Genomic DNA, 16,515 nt, shown 5'->3' on the forward strand with positions numbered 1-16,515 from the left:
TCAGAGGTCCCTTTACCTTTACTTAGTCTCTTTACAATTGTATTCCGTTTATAACTTCCATTGTAACAAAGCTATCTATGTATGGGTAGTATCCAGACTATGTTAGTTGCACTTCATTGTAACTTATTTAAATGGGAACCAACAGTGCAGATATACTTTCTCCTTGGAAGTAAGTCCTGTTGAATTTAATGGGACATACTGCCAGGTAAATTGAGTTAGGATTGCAGCCTAGGTTGTTACATTTTAAATAATAATAATAATAATAATTTATTATTTATACCCCGCCCATCTGGCTGGGCCTCCCCAGCTACTCTGGGCGGCTTCCATAAAAACCAAAAATACAGTAAAATATCACACATTAAAAACTTCCCTGAACAGGGCTGCCTTAAGATGTCTTCTGAATGTCAGGTAGTTGTTTGTTGCTTTGACATCTGTTGGAAGGGCGTTCCACAGGGCGGGCGCCACTACCGAGAAGGCCCTCTGCCTGGTTCCCTGTAGCTTTGCTTCTCGCAATGAGGGAACCGCCAGAAGGCCCTCGGCGCTGGACCTCAGCGTCCGGGCAGAATGGTGGGGGTGGAGACGCTCCTTCAGGTATACTGGACCAAATTTGTCCCCTTGATTTCAGTGAGATATTTAACTAGTTTAGTCTGAGCCATCCTTGTGATATGATTAAAGTACATTGATTTTATTTTTTCTTTAGGTGGACTGGGTTTTAAACATTGGAGAACAAGCGTTGGATATATGTGTTGTTTCCGTCAATCAACTTGTTTCCAGTGTGTTTGTGCTTGGGGAAAGAAACTTCTTTTGCCTTAAGGATAACGGACAAATTCGATTCATTAAAAAGCTTGATCACAGCCCAAGTTGCTTTCTTCCATATTCAGGTTTGTAAATAGAAATTTGGAAGCAGAAATTGTGGCTTAGTATAAGCAATTTTGGACTATACTACCTGAACAGTTTAACATCCAACGTAAAGTAGATATTTATCAATGTTACTTGCTCATAATTCTGTCTCTGTTTTACCAACAAAACATTAAGTGATCAGGTATTTAGCTCATTATATTCGTTAGCAACAGATTAATACTGTTTTGAACTTCATAATTAGGATTCATCTGATATTTCACCAAATGTAATAGGTGACTAAAATGAAATACAGGCACACTTATGTGAGACAGCATGTACGTCTGGCACTGGAAAATAATTAAATAAATAGACTTATACCAGGAAATAGTGCAAGAGAGTTGGAGAGTCCTCATGACTTGCAAAGAGATGTTTCCTGGAGCCTGAAAAGGACTTCAGTGAGGGCAGAGGAAGCCCCACAGAGATCTGAGGCGCAGTGGGGCTTTGTTTAGGCTGCCTAGCCTCCTTGCCTAACAGCTGATGTGTTGTGGGGTAGTTCAACATCAGCTTTCCTGCACATCTTCCAGCCTCCAGTCCATCTCTTAGCTTCAATTCTAGTTAAAGAGAGAGCGGGGGGGGGGGGGGGAGGGAGAGAGAGCTGGAGAGCAGGGAAAAGTGGGCATTTTGGGACTTTTTAGAGGGTGTTCCCCACTTTAACATATTCACAGACACAGGTACACAGGAGCCTGGGATATAGCCCCCACATATGTGGGGGGGACACCTGTACTGGAAGTATAATAGTTTAATCAGGGCTAGTCTTACCATGCGGCAGGGTGAATTGATCTGCTTTAAGTGACACCAAGAGGACAAAGGAAGATGAAGACTTGGTGTCTGAGCTGTGAAAGAAGAGTTGGCCTTAGTTGACAGCTGTCCACAATTGTTGGTGACTGAAATTTTCTATAATTTTGGTGGTTTCCATAATATTCCCAGAATTTTTTCTGTTATTTAAGCAAAATAATCATAAACTCTGTATACCTTTTGCACTTGTAATTAGTTGAAATTGGTTATTTGCAGGGTACAGTGTGGGGATAGATAGATAGATAGATAGATAGATAGATAGATAGATAGATAGATAAAGTATTATATTATGAGCCCGGCCTTGGCTGGGGAGGGCGGGGTATAAATAAAAATTATTATTATTATTATTATTATTATTATTATTATTATTATTATTATTATGCCTCATGAAGGGAGAAATGGTATAAGCTTAAAGCAATTTGAGTGACAGATTGGTTCTAAACTCTTTGCATATATATTGTAGTGTCTGGAGCCGTAGTTAACACTCTAATTGGAAACCACAGTAGCATTCTACACGTTTATCAAGATGTGACTCTGAAGTGGGCAGCTCAACTTCCCCATATTCCTGTGGCAGTAAGAGTGGGGAAATTACTGTAAGTACTAATGGCATAATTTTTGCTTAAGTTGTTTTTTTCATTCTTTTTCTGGAATACACTGATTCTAATTACTGATTCTAATTTTGTTGCTCTTGACCAGCTGTAAGCAACAGTGCTGCTTCTGGAATTTCGAAAAAAATAAATCATATTAATTATTTGTATGTTTTTAATTAATACAATTGAACTTTAAAAAGCAAAGGTAAAGCCAAAACATTGAAAGCTGTAATTAAGGAGTTGGGTAAAACGCAACCCTGTTAACTGGGCACAATCCTGACATAGCTTGGCAGCAAGCAGTGGGGTCGTATTCCCTCTCCTACAGCCATTCTTCATAATGAATTGAGCAGGTAGCGCTGTGGTCAAAACCACTGAGCCTCTTGGGCTTGCTGATCGGAAGGTTGGCATTTTGAATCCCCAAGATGGGGTGAGCTCCCGTTGCTCTGACCCAGCTTCTGCCAACCTAGCAGGTCGAAAGCACACCAGTGCAAGTAGATAAATAGGTACCACTGCGATGGGAAGGTAAGCAGCATTTCCGTGTGTTTTGTTTTCCATCACGGTGTTCCGTTGCACCAGAAACAGTTTAGTCCTGCTGGCCACATGAAAGCTGTCTGTGGACAAAGGCCAGCTCCCTCGGCCTGAAAGCAAGATGAGCGCTGCAACCCCGTAGTCGCCTTTGACTGTACTTAACCATCCAAGGGTCCTATACCTTTTTTTTTTTTACCATAATGAAGAGTGGAGGGATATGTCATTGCTGACATTGACCACAGCAAAGGCTTACCAAGTTCCCTTTGGGAAAAAGAAATATAAAATAAATGTCTATACTGAGGTCCAGTGCGTCCTAATTCTCTATCCTGTGGTAGATTTAGCAATGATATTACAATTTGAGAGGTTTGTCTGGGTCTCATGGTGTAGACATGTGAGTGTTGTTGACTGAGGATGCAAGGCTTGCGGAGCACTGAGAGTGTGATTTAAAGGTGTGTTAGAATTAGAAGGTTGAGTACTGTATATTGGTTTAGAATATTGATGTGTTTGATTGACGGGATTAAACTCTGTAGTTGATTTTTATTACTTCCTGATGTTTAGAGGCTATTTTGTAACTTGTTTACTGTGACTTTTCCTTGTATTTTTTAAGCTGATTTTTATGTTTGTTTTATACTAAAGTGGATGCTCTGTTAGTTGTGTTTCATATAATAGAAATTCTGATACTTTTTATATTTGTGGTTGAAGATGCCTATGTTTTGTTTACATATAAGTGGGGTATAAATTGTCCAAATAACACAACAATTTAGATAATTATTAAACTTATTGGACAGATTTGTTTGATTTGTTGTAAACTGTTAGATTTTCCTCAAGTAAGCCTTACTGAGTTTGGTGGGATTTAGGATTTAGTGGGATTTAGGTTTAGGATTGCAATCTACGTGAAATTTTCTTACAGGTTAAGGTAAATTGTCTTGCATGCTGACAATTTAGATTCCTGATTTATTGCTTGCTTTTGAAAGCATTGCTTTTTGGGATGGAAGGAATATTTATTGGGAATGTTTTCATTAACCCTGGCTTAACTTAGAATTTCAGAAGGGTTCAGTGGTGGAACTAACTTTGGAATATGGCTACCAGGGGGTGAATAGACTTAGTCAAGTCATAGAAATAGTTAAGATATCTCTAGTTATTATCTTTTTTTGCTGGGGGTTGGGGGGAGTTGACATCTAGGAAGAACTCACCTGTCAATTCTGTTCTTATCAAATATTGTAGGTATATTACTCATTAGTGAAAGCTCTGTAGTTGCCCTTCATGGGAGAGAGGTTCTGCTGAAAAATGTTAAACAAAACTACAGACCCAAGTGTATCTTCAAAACAAATCCAGTGCTTTTTTATTATAAGGAGATGACAGGTATGGGCAAGTTAGTGAAAGTACATTATTTCACTTTTGAGAATATTATTTTACTGAGTAATGAAATAGCCTACTTCCTGCAGTTCCTGCAGAATAATTCTGAAACAATTTGTTTTGGTAGAAATACTGTTAAATCTATGGAACATATAAGGAAACATCCATTTGATCCAGTGCTCTGTGCACAAAGCAGCTCAGGTTGCTTATGAGGAGCCCTTTTAAAAAAAGTTAAAATCCTTCTGTTTGGGTCTGAATCCATATCCACCTTCCAAACAGGGAATTGTAGGGATTTTAACTTTTAAACAGGGCTCTGCACCAACAGCCCTGGCTGGTGAATTGGAGGGAGGAACTGCATGCTCAGAACTGCCCAATGTTTCCCATCCAACTGGCAATATTTTATTTATTTATTATTGATTTTATGTTCTACCTTTTCTCCCAAAGGAGTCCAGGGCAGCCAACAAGAAGTGATAAAACAATAAAAAAAACCACATTTAGAAAATCTTTAAAACAATTCCAATGCAGGTGCAGACTGGGAAAGATCTAAAAAAACTAGTTGAAAGAGGAAAGTCTTTAGTTTAATAGGTGCTGAAAAGACAACAGAGGCAGTGGTTGTCACCTATTGAAGAGGAAAGGTTCCACAACAATAAAGATCTGATTCATGAAGGTGGTGTTGTTGTTGGTGGTAGTAGTAGTAGTAGTAGAAATGATGATGATGTAAGCACCATCATTTTCAAACAGTGCTGAGAAACAGATTGGTAGCCAGTGAAAATATTTCAGAACTAAGTTATGCTCCTAACAAGCAGCAGCATTCAGACTGTCCTCAAAGGTAGCCTCATGTATAATGCACTGCAGTAGTCTAGACAAGAGATAATTGTTACGTGAGATAATAATAATAATAATAATAATAACAACAACAACAACAACAACAACAACAACAACAATATTTTTTTATTTATACCCCGCCCTCCCCAGCCAAGGCCGGGCTCAGAGCGGCTTACAAGCAATAATAAAAACAAGATGAATGATTACAACTTAAAAACAAAAATAAAATACAACATTAAAATAATGGAACATTAAAATATTAAAATGTAGCCTCATCGCAGGAGGAGAAGGAAAAGAAAGGAAAAATAAATAAATAAATAAATAAATAAAAGAGAGAGAGGGAGGGAATCAAATTGGCTCCAAGCCAAAGGCCAGGCGGAACAACTCTGTCTTACAGGCCCTGCGGAAAGAAATCAGATCCTGCAGGGCCCTGGTCTCATGAGGCAGAGCGTTCCACCAGGCCGGAGTCAGAGTTGAAAAGTCCCTGGCTCTGGTTGAAGCCAATCTAACTTCTTTAGGGCCTGGGGCCACTAGGGTGTTGTTATTTATGGAGATGATGAACAGTTGTTTGCACGGTGGTTTAGTGTGGCGCTGTGGTCTAAAGCACTGAGCCTAGGGCTTGCCGATTGGAAGGTCGGCGGTTCAAATCCCCGCAACAGGGTGAGCTCCCATTTCTTGGTCCCTGCTCCTGCCAACCTAGCAGTTCAAAAGCACACCCCCAAAAGTGCAAGTAGATAAATAGGTACTGATGTGGCGGGAAGGTAAATGGTGTTTTCGTGCGCTGCTCGTTTTGGTGTTCCGTTGCACCAGAAGCAGCTTAGTCATGCTGGCCACATGGCCGGAAAAACTGCAGGCAAACGTCGGCTCCCTCGGCCAGTAAAGTGAGATGAGCGCCACAACCCCACAGTCGTCTGCAACTGGACTTAACTGTCAGGGGTCCTTTACCTTTTTTACCTTTTAAGTGTAATAGGAAGTTTAAACAATATGCTAAGCTGTTGGGTTTTTTTTGCTGGAAACATTCTCTGTAGTTTAGCACAGTCAACAACAGTCTAACATGAATGTTGAAGCTAATATAACAAGTGAAATGTGAAGAAATGTGAACTTGTGAGTGGAGTTATAAAGAAAACCACTGCACATACATTCTTCATCATCATCCAGATGTAGAAAAAGTCTTTGGTCTTCATTCCAGCCCATCTGTTACTCCTTCTTACAAGGTGACATCACCACAACCGTTAAAGCATCATCATATAAAAATAGAAAAACTCCCATATTAAAAAAATGGGAATACCTAATACTTATTGCAGTATTTTATAGAAGAAAGATGGCAGTATTCAAAGTTTCTTTTTCTCAACAGTGCTGGTTTAACAGAAGTTCTGCCAGTTATGGCACACAGTGAGAACTGGTTGACTTTATGCATTTAATGTTTTCAGTATAACAGAATGTGAAAAGTTTAAACTGAATGGTTTCTTTTAACAATTCCAATTTAAATCTTAAGTCCGTGTTGAGGTTTTGCTGAATAGAGTACATTATACTTAAGTAGCACAACTCTGTAGCTGCATATGATCATATATATGTTATTTTTAAAAGACTTTTGACTAGATTATTGTACTTTCTTAATTAAAAAGGCTATATGCAAGAGTTGTGAAGATTATCATGGAAATATAACACAGAATACCTTTACTTTCTCTTCTTTTTATTTTGATCAGACACTGATGATGCAAAGTTAAAATCATAGAATCATAGAATTGTAGAGTTGGAAAATAACCCAACGGTCATCTAGTCCAACGCCCTACAATGCAGGAATTTAGGTTACCCTCATTGCTTAACTCTTCCGTTTTTTTCTGTTGTGTGTCTGTTGGCATCATATTCATATAATACAGCCTTTACTTATGATATAATGTAGCCTTTCCTTCCCAAGTAATTCTTGAAATCCTTCTGGGTTTCATTAACAGCGCTTGCCTGCACTTGCCTACTCTTGAGAAAGTCTTACTTCAACAAGTGGGTACAGGATTGCAGCCTAAGACACATTATATTATGTTGTCATAAACTGATATGAGATCTCTGAATCTTTTTCTTTTTTTCTTTTTACCATTATTATATTTTTCTTCCTTTCCTTTCTACATCATCTCTCTGATGAAAGTCAGTATATATTTATTTAAAAGTGAACAGGGAAGCAGCAAATCTGCAGTGGGTTGCTGTTTTTAGGCAAGGAATCAAGATTCCTTTTGGACAGCCTGAAATGACCTCCTTCTGGATAACAACCTATGGGCATATCTGAAAGAGCCACATACAGAAAAGGCAGCGGAAAGGAGAGAGTGAAAGGAGCTCTGACTCCCCGTGGTCAGGGAAAGAGTCTTGGAGGAGAGTAACTGGGCCATCATATCTGCCTTTCTTCTAGCCTGTGGTACTCTAGCCTTGCCCCACATCTGACAATGTGTTCTTAAGGAATAACTGTTTGCTGGATAAAGTTATGGGACAGTTGTCACATCTGATCAACTTTGCTAGTGGTTCATTAAATCATTTGCTATATTGTATTCTTGAAAGCTGCTTTAAATATTATTTAAAAACAGTATATAAATTATAAACTAAACTAAATTAAAATTTGACTTCATGGCCCGGTGTCCAGGTGGATGAGCTTTGCAACAGCCATCCAATGTGCCTTAGCGTCTGAACTCATAATTGGAATATGATGAGGTGCATGGGGGCTAGAGTAATCTTTTTGTACCTTGTAAGCTTTCTACTTTGTTTTTCAGTCTCTTGTTTCTTACCCAAAACCTTTGCAACAGGGAGAACCATATTTTAAATATATGATATCAGGACATATGGCTGGGTTTCTTGATTTCTTTTGGGAAAATTTAGTTGGGTTGCCTTCAAATATTTATCCTTTCCTTGAATAGCATATGTATAAAGTTATTCAGAGCAGTGGAACGTACATGTGTATATAGCAAATAAACTATGTATATGATATGGTATTATCTTAAAGCAGCAGGAATGGAAAGATGAGGTACTAGCAAAATGTTTCTAAATTTAGAGAAATATACATTTTAAATTGTATTTGGTGCATATGTTTCTAATTTAACAAATCTCTTCTCTTAGCCACTAATTAAATTTTGTAATAAGACTCAATATCATTTTCATGACCTGGAAAGTACAGTCCATGAAGCACTCCTTTCAAACCCCACCTATTAATGCCTATGGGTCATTCACAGGAGGAGTACTTTGGTGAATTGCACCCCTGGTTTAAATTGTACTACAGTTTAAGAATTAATGGAAAGTATTACATATTATGTGTAGGTATATTGTACTTCTAGAATTTCATCTTATGTAGACAATCTAGCTATAATTTTGACCTTGTAAAAAGGTTTGACACCCATTTAATTTAACACAGCAGGCACCCCATAAGTACAAATTAATTTTTTTGGCTTTCTTTTGGTTCAGTCAATATAATAAAAACTTTTTACTATATATTATGGTGCCGTCACCAGCGGGTGGCAGTGGTAACTAAAAGTTGCTGACCTGCTTTTGAGAAGATTTTTCTTACTGTTCCAATGTGACAAAAAAGTTTAATGAACTGCCTTCATATAAGTTTTGGCAGAGTCATTTTTAACACTAATTAATTAGCTGTCTATCTTCATGTTTCAGACTTCTTTAAAAAAATAAAAGTGCAACACATATATTAATAGGATGATACTAGTCCGTCTTTGAAAGTTTTAGCTTGAAAACAGCTATTTTGCTGTTAAATAATTTTTATTAATTGTCAAAAAACGGTTATACGGGATTCTGCAAAATTTAGGAGCGGATGGCAATATACATAGTCCATATATAATAAAAGATCACTCTTGAGCAAATTTAGACATAAAATAAAGCCAGAATAAATAAACCACAGGTATATGAATGCATGGCAGGTAGCAACTAGAACAATTTATAGCATAGAAAGAGTGGTTAAACAAGACAAAATCATGGCAGTTATAAAACGTGAACCCTATTATACCAAGGGAAAGTAATTAAAATATTCAAATGTCCTGAGTCGCTCTATCGCCATATTCATTCATAGGCCGAGAGGGGTCCTCGGCCATATTCCTCCTTGCTTAAAAATAAAAGAAAGTCAGACCAAAATAGGTATGAAATCATTCTTCCAACAAGACAATATCCCACACTTTAGTGTACCAAGTAGTAAGAATGGCCCCGTCTAAATTTGTCCAAAACTGTGCAATGGTCATTCTAGCTGCCATATGTAGGTATGCAATCAAAGTTATTTAAGGAGCAACTTTATTGTTCTATGGACCCCAGTCTCTGAGCAGCGAGAGACACTAGTGGTTCCTGCACTTACCCAGGGTTTGGGTTTGTTAGAATGAACGTCAGTGTAGACTGTGGCGACTTTAGGATACATGGTATTATTTTCACATATATGGTTTTATTTTCACTCTGTCAGAAAAGTGACTAGCCAATACATGAATTTTAATATAATAATAAATGACTGCAACTAGTATCATAGTTTGAGGATCTCATTTGCCTTGAGAGGTATTCACTCATAAGAAATATATCCTGAAAGTCAGGGCCAGCACAGTCATTAGGTGGGGTGAGTTCATTGCCTCAGGTGGCAAAAGCCCTGTGGTGGTGCCCCTGTGGATGCTTTGCAATCTTCACTGGCTGACATTGGTACTGATTTGGGGTGAAATCATGGCAGTTTATGATGAGAGCTCATTGAAATCACACAAGATCTTGTGGAGTGTGAGAGGTCTCTCCCCAAATTGGTGTGATGTTGCCCCAAATCTGTACCGCTGCTGGTGCTGCTCTTCCACCAATGGCAGAGGTGGCGGGGTGGGTAGTGCAGGTGTTAGCGGGGTAGGTTGAAATGGGATGTGCCATCCCTGGTCATGGTGGTTTAATTTGTCTGGAGGATGAATGGTGCATTGGCCAAGGACCGCCACCTCTGTGTCTGAAAAAGTTAAGAAAAACTTGACCAAGCTGTCATGGACTAAAATAGCACTGAACATTTTTGTCCAGTCAAAGGCGACTATGGGGTTGCGGCGCTCATCTTGTTTTCAGGCCTAGGGAGCTGGCATTTGCCCACAGACAGCTTTCTGTGTCATGTGGGCAGCATGACTAAACCGCTTCTGGTGCAATGGAACACCGTGACGCAAACCAGAGTGCGTGGAAATACCGTTTACCTTCCCGCTGCAGCGGGACCTACTTATCTACTTGCACTGGTGTGCTTTCAAACTACTAGGTTGGCAGGAACTGGGACAGAGCAACGAGACCTCGCGGGGATTTGAACTGCTGACCTTCTGATCAGCAAGGCCAAGAGGCTCAGTGGTTTAGACCACAGCACTACCCGCGTCCCTTTTTTTATTGGAAGGCTGTTGAGAGAGAGAGAAATTACTTTTATATTTTAAAAATTCCTCAGTTTTGGACGCTTGTTTCATTGCATACACTGTTCTCACTTCATAAGCGATGTTAGCTATTGTGCACAGTTTGGTTTTTTGACTGTCACCGTCCAGAAAAAATACTGAAGAATTCAGACTTTCTGATAATGTAGATCATGAATGTTTCAGATTATAACCTACTTCCATGGAAGTCTGTGCAGAAACCAGGTGGTGAAGACAGTCAGACATGCTCAGAATCTTCATTACACTGAGTGAAGTAATTAGAACAGCAACAATAACACCAGAGAAAACAAAAAAAAATCCTTCCAGTAGCACCTTAAAGACCAACTAAGTCAGTTCTTGGTATGAGCTTTCGTGTGCATGCACACTTCTTCAGATACACTGAAACAGAAGTTTCCAGACCCTTCTATATAGTGCATGCACACGAAAGCTCATACCAAGAACTGACTTAGTTGGTCTTTAAGGTGCTACTGGAAGGAATTTTTTTTGTTTTGACTATGGCAGACCAACACGGCTACCTATCTGTAACTGGAACCAGAGAAAACATTATTCACACTTTCTAATTGGGTATATTATTAATATTGCAGGATTCATTAGCGTGGTCATTTCTTTAAAGATAAAAGGGATGTTTGCTGTTAAATGGGAATACTTTTCTAAAGTATAAAATAGTACATGGTAGAGTAAAAATGGTTTTAAAAAAATCAAACAGGCAGCCAGGTAATTTATAGATCCAAGGCTTTATTAATCCATCTAGAATGATTACTGTTTTATTGTATGACAAAAAGTATGCAAAGCACTTGGATTTGTTAAAATGCTATGTTTTGAGCAATTTGCTTTTGCAAAAGAAACATGCAAAAAGCATATGCTATTATTTTTGTCCAAAATCCAGTAAAAGATAGATTTTCAAATTACTACCATATGTGTGGAGAATTTGCTTTGAACAATAACTGTATTATGGGTACCAAAATAATTTGTTTCAATTGAGTTTCTTCAGTAATAAATAAATAAAATCTTTTCGTTCTTACATTTATTTGGCTTCTTTTAAGATCTTTCAAAAATATTCTACCTCAACAATAAGTAATTGAAACTGTACTTTGTTTGAAATGTGTTACAGTAGTAATGTTCATAGCTATACAGACAATTACAGTAGCTGCAGGAAAATGGCTATAAAATTTATTTTAGATCCCTTTTATAATTGCAGCCCTGAAGCAACTTGCTCTGTTAATAGTACCGCTGACACTGTTCTGGGGCAAACCATTTGAGAACTGTAGCTTTGAATTTGGTTAAACTAAAACCGTCTGGGGGTCAGGTGTTCCATAAGATAAATTAATACTTCATAATTCAATTGCTACCTTGCTTTTATATCAATGCAGTTATGAATGCATGGAAAAAATTACGGGGAAGAAAAATCTTTAAAGTTTTCATGGAGTCCTGTATGCTTAATTTTAAAATATAAAACACCATAGCTTTTAGGACCTGGAGGAAATGTACTTTAAAAAAAACACAAAACTACAGTCCTGCATGTAGTTTGACTGCTTAAATGTCAGCAAAGTTAATGCAATTTAAATTTTCTTAAGTGTGTATAGGATTGCAGCATATCCAACCAGAGCAAAGGAAAATCATTGTATTTTACAACCCTTTGCTTAAACAGCCTATATTTCTTGAAAGCAGAGCAACCATAAAGGAACTATTGGCAGAAAGAATAGATTACCAAAAATAGGAATGTTTGAAGATCGCCTTTTTGGTCCAAGTCTTCAAAAGACTCTCAATGGGCTGTTAAACTTGTATGGAGCATTTATGGACTTATTACCAAATCATGAGCACACAAATGTTTAGTATGCGCTATGCCAGTGTTGAATCACATAAACTCAGCATAACGATTATGTTACCATAACGTTGCAGGTGAACATGCTAGTGCAAATGTTTAGGATATAGACATGTTTGACTAATACAAACTAGATTTGTGTGTATCATGTGCAGACTAGGGATCTAAATAAGTTAGAACCAAATGAATCATGCTATGGAGATATCTGTGTTAAATCCTGAGAAAAGCAGTTTGGGAAAAGGGCAATTTTCAGAGCTGTAGGGTAGCAGGTACTTCACCTATCAACCAGCTGTAACTTCCCCGTACTCCTAAATCCTTTCCCCTTTCATAAGGTTCTAGACTTAAATTTGTCTACACATAATGCAGCTGCTGTTGCTTGCTTCTTTGTGCTGTAGCAACCTACAGAAGGGTTTTGATAACAGCAAAAAAGTTATAAGCATTTTACAAACTCATCTCATTGCTCATTTAAGTAGGCTTCTTTTTAAAACAGATTTGGGAGTGTAAATACTAAAATTCTGTGTTGCTAGAGGTATTTTAGCAGTTTCTTAATTACATGTCTTGTTCACAACAAACCTCTGGTGACATGATTCAGGTAGGTAGCCGTGTTGGGCTGATGCAGTCGAAATATATGTATAAAAAATAAAAAAAATTGTCCAGAGACCACCTTAGAGACCAACTCAAGCATGCACATGAAAGCTTATACCAAGAACAAACTTAGCTGGTCTCTAAGGTGCTACTGTGGGCTTGCCGATCAGAAGGTCGGCAGTTCGAATCCCCATGATGGGGTGAGCTCCTGTTGCTCAGGCCCTGCTCCTGCCATCCTAGCAGTTCGAAAGCACGTCAAAGTGCAAGTAGATAAATAGGTACCACTCCTGTGGGAAGGTAAACGGCATTTCTGTGCGTTACTCTGGTTCGCCAGAAGCAGCTTAGTCATGCTGGCCACATGACCCGGAAGCTGTACGCCGGCTCCCTCGGCCAATAAAGCGAGATAAGCGCCGCAAGCCCAGAGTCGGCCACGATTGGACCTAATGATCAGGGGTCCCTTTACCTTTACCTTTAAGGAGCTACTGGACAATTCGGGTGACATGAAACATGATGGTGGTACTTTGATTATTGCAGTTATTACAAGTGATCTGATTTCACCAGCCACACAAACTCAGTAGAAATAGATTCCCCCCCCCCCCCGAAATGTACTGATAGTTCCTGTGAAAAGAAATACGCTTGGAAGCATTTTTAATAGCAAAGGACATTTCATTGCCATTCTGTGCTGTTTCAGTATGATGCTGTTCAGCTTTCCCCTTTTTATGCAGAGATTTGAAAGGTGTGATAGTCACACTGAGTGATAGCGGTGATCTACAATGCTCCTACCTTGGTACAGATCCATCTTTATTTCAAGCTCCAAAAGTTGAGGCTCGGGATATAAATTATGAAGAATATGATGCAGAAATGAATAAACTTCAGAAAATCATTAAAGAAGCCAGAAAAATCAAAGGTATGGTTTTTCCCCCTTTTTATTTAAATTACATCAGTTGTGGTTGGTTGGCTGTCCATTAAAATCTAACTATAGGATTTATCTTTAATTTGTATTTAATGAAGTATCTATGCAAATAAACAAATTTTTCACTATGATTTTAATTCTCTTCCCACCAATATTAAAATATCTATGTAGTAGTAGTAATTGGTTATGCCATTTCCCCTAAAAATAAAGTTTGCTATAACAATTCTGGCAACAAATTTACAATGAAGGAATAACTCACCTAGAAAAAATACCTCTGGTTCTTCCATGTTTGTTGTGTTTTTAAAATACCGTATTTTTCGCACCATAGGACGCACCGGACAATAGGACGCACCTTGTTTTAGAGGGGGGAGAACAAGGGGGAAAAATTCTTCCGCTCTCTGCCCAGCGCCCCTTCAGCGAAGCGGCAGGAAGCGCTGCGCAGAGAGTGGGAGAATTTCCCCCCTCTTGTTTTCCTGCTCTAAAACAAGGTGCCGTTTAAGGTGCGTTCAGGCGGCTATGTTGGAAGCCTGGAGAGTGAGAGGGGTCAGTGCGCAGGTTCCTTTCGACCTGCTCTTTGGGGCTGGCGGGGGGGAGTCCACCACCAGCCCCAAAGAGCAGGTCAGGGAGCAGCGGAAAGGCGCAGCGGAGAGGCTGCTGCCATAGTCACGCGTCACTTCTCTAGCTGGGAGAGGATCGCGGCACTATGGCTTCTTTAGCCCCGCATGCGCTCTCCCCGCTGGAGAGGTGACGCGCGGCTATGGAGGCTCCTGCCATAGGCGCGTGTCACCTCTCCAGCCGGGAGAGAGTAAGCTGGGCTGCTTTAGCTCCGTGCGCGCTCTCCCGGCTGGAGAGGTGACGCGTGGCTATGGAGGCTCCTGCCATAGCCGCACGTTACCTCTCCAGCCGGGAGAGGGCCGCGGGGCTATGGTGTCTTCGCTCCATAGGACGCACACACATTTCCCCTTCATTTTTGAAGGGGGAAAAGTGCGTCCTATAGAGCGAAAAATACGGTATATAAATGAATGTTAATTGTAAGCCATCTTGGTAATCCAGGTATTTCCTGATGGCCAGAATATAAATAACTGTAAAAATATATATAATTTATATAGACACATAGAAAAATGTCTATAGAGTCCCAGGAAGAGCTAAGATGTTCACCAATGATGTTTCCTTCCTGGAGCTCTTTCTGGAAGAAGCCTCTGCATAAAAAAAGAGGCTGCTGTGACAGAGGGGAGGAATGGACAAGGAATGGGGAGAACTGGAGCTGAGAAGCACAAAGAGTCCAAACCTACCATATTTTTCGCTCTATAGGACGCACCCGACCATAGGACGCACCTTGTTTTAGAGGGGGAGAACAAGAAGAAAAAAAATCTCCCCCTCTCTGCTCAGCGCCCCTTCAGCGAAGTGGCAGGAGAAACGGAGCCCCTTCCATTTCTCCTCCCGCTTGGCTAAAGGGGCGCTGCGCAGCTCTCCCTCTCTGCTGAAGCCAGGAGAGTCTTGCTCTCCCGGCTTCAGCAAAAAGAACCTGAAGCCTCCGGAATGCAGCGGGAATTTGCACTGCGCTCCGAAGGCTTCGCGTTGCTTTCGCTGAAGCCTAGAGAGCGAGAGGGGTCGGTGCGCACCAACCCCTCTCGCTCTCCAGGCTTCAGCGAAAGCAACGCGAAGCCTCCAGAGCGCGGGGGAGCGCTCCCTCTGTGCTTCGGAGGCTTTGCGTTGCTATCGCTGAAGCCAAGGAGCCTGCATTCGCTCCATAGGACGCACACACATTTCCTCTTAATTTTTGGAGGGGGAAAAGTGCATCCTATAGAGCGAAAAATACGGTAAGTTGATTCAGGAACATAAAGCGCCAGAAATGAAGCAGAGTGGGAGCATCTGTAGCTTCACAAGACATCTGGCCACTCACCTTCCCCTTTCCTTCCTTACTTTTCTGTTCTGGTAGCAGAATAGCATTCAATACTTGTCCTCTTCTGAGTGCTCTCTTTCTTCTACATTCCCTATAACGACATTAGTTTTTTGAAAGCTATAACTGTACATGGTATGGCACTTCCTCCCCCGCCAAGCAAAACCGTGAACATACTGTGAGGTGTGTGTGTGTGTGTGTGTGTGTGAGAGAGAGAGAGAGAGAGAGAGAGAGAGAGAGAGAGATACATTATGCAAGCATGTTAGTGTGGGGTAGCTGCTTCCAATTTTTGCACACCCATTGCCAGCACGTGATCCTGGAGGGGAAGGCAACTATGCAGGATGAATAAAGGGTTAAAATCAGGTTGCCATACATCTGGGAAAACCCCGATATGTCCTCTTTTGGGGGCCAGCATGCCCATCTGGGTGGATTTTTACACTTTAAAGGAAATATCTGGTGGTTTTTTGGGGAGGTGATGTTGTTTTAGGGGGGCACGCGCATGCTCGGGAGGGCGCTGTGCCCCGGAAGTGCCGCAGCGGAGTGAGGCTGTCACAGTGAAGATTAGGTGGGAGCTGGGGTCCTTGCCTCCATTTGGACTGGCAGCAGCTCAGGCTCGGCGCTGCACCAGTGGCACCCCCCCCCCCCGCACACTGGCAGTGGCTTGGGTTGTCCTCTTTTTTGCTCTTCAAGATATGGCAACCCTAGTTAAAATGTACTTCGGGGGCCAAATAGACCTTGGAGGAGGTGTGCTCTAGGTCAGTGCCCCCCACCTTCCTGGCCGCATGGCAATGCACATGTTCAGCCCTTGATTCCCACCTGGGAGCGGAGGCAGGGCTCTTAAAAAAAAAAGCCTCTCCAGTTCTGCTGTCACTTTACCTGGCTTTCCCAGTCTTTGCTGAGGTTTAAGAGGG

General features: G+C 40.5%; 1 protein-coding gene across 5 annotated transcripts in view; it reads left to right on the forward strand.

The window, feature by feature from the left end:
* BBS9 (Bardet-Biedl syndrome 9) overlaps positions 1–16,515 on the forward strand; it is a 229,613-nt gene that overhangs the window by 18,527 nt on the left and 194,571 nt on the right. For all 5 annotated transcript variants that reach the window (XM_083706267.1, XM_083706266.1, XM_083706264.1 and 2 more), the window contains exons 8-10: positions 701–881; positions 2,159–2,288; positions 13,517–13,698. In XM_083706267.1, the coding sequence (XP_083562393.1) occupies positions 701–881; positions 2,159–2,288; positions 13,517–13,698 (493 nt within the window). The remainder of the gene's footprint in view (positions 1–700; positions 882–2,158; positions 2,289–13,516; positions 13,699–16,515) is intronic.

This window comes from Podarcis gaigeae, assembly GCF_964106915.1.
Source record: "Podarcis gaigeae genome assembly, chromosome: 12".
Classification (NCBI taxonomy): Eukaryota; Metazoa; Chordata; class Lepidosauria; order Squamata; family Lacertidae; genus Podarcis; species Podarcis gaigeae.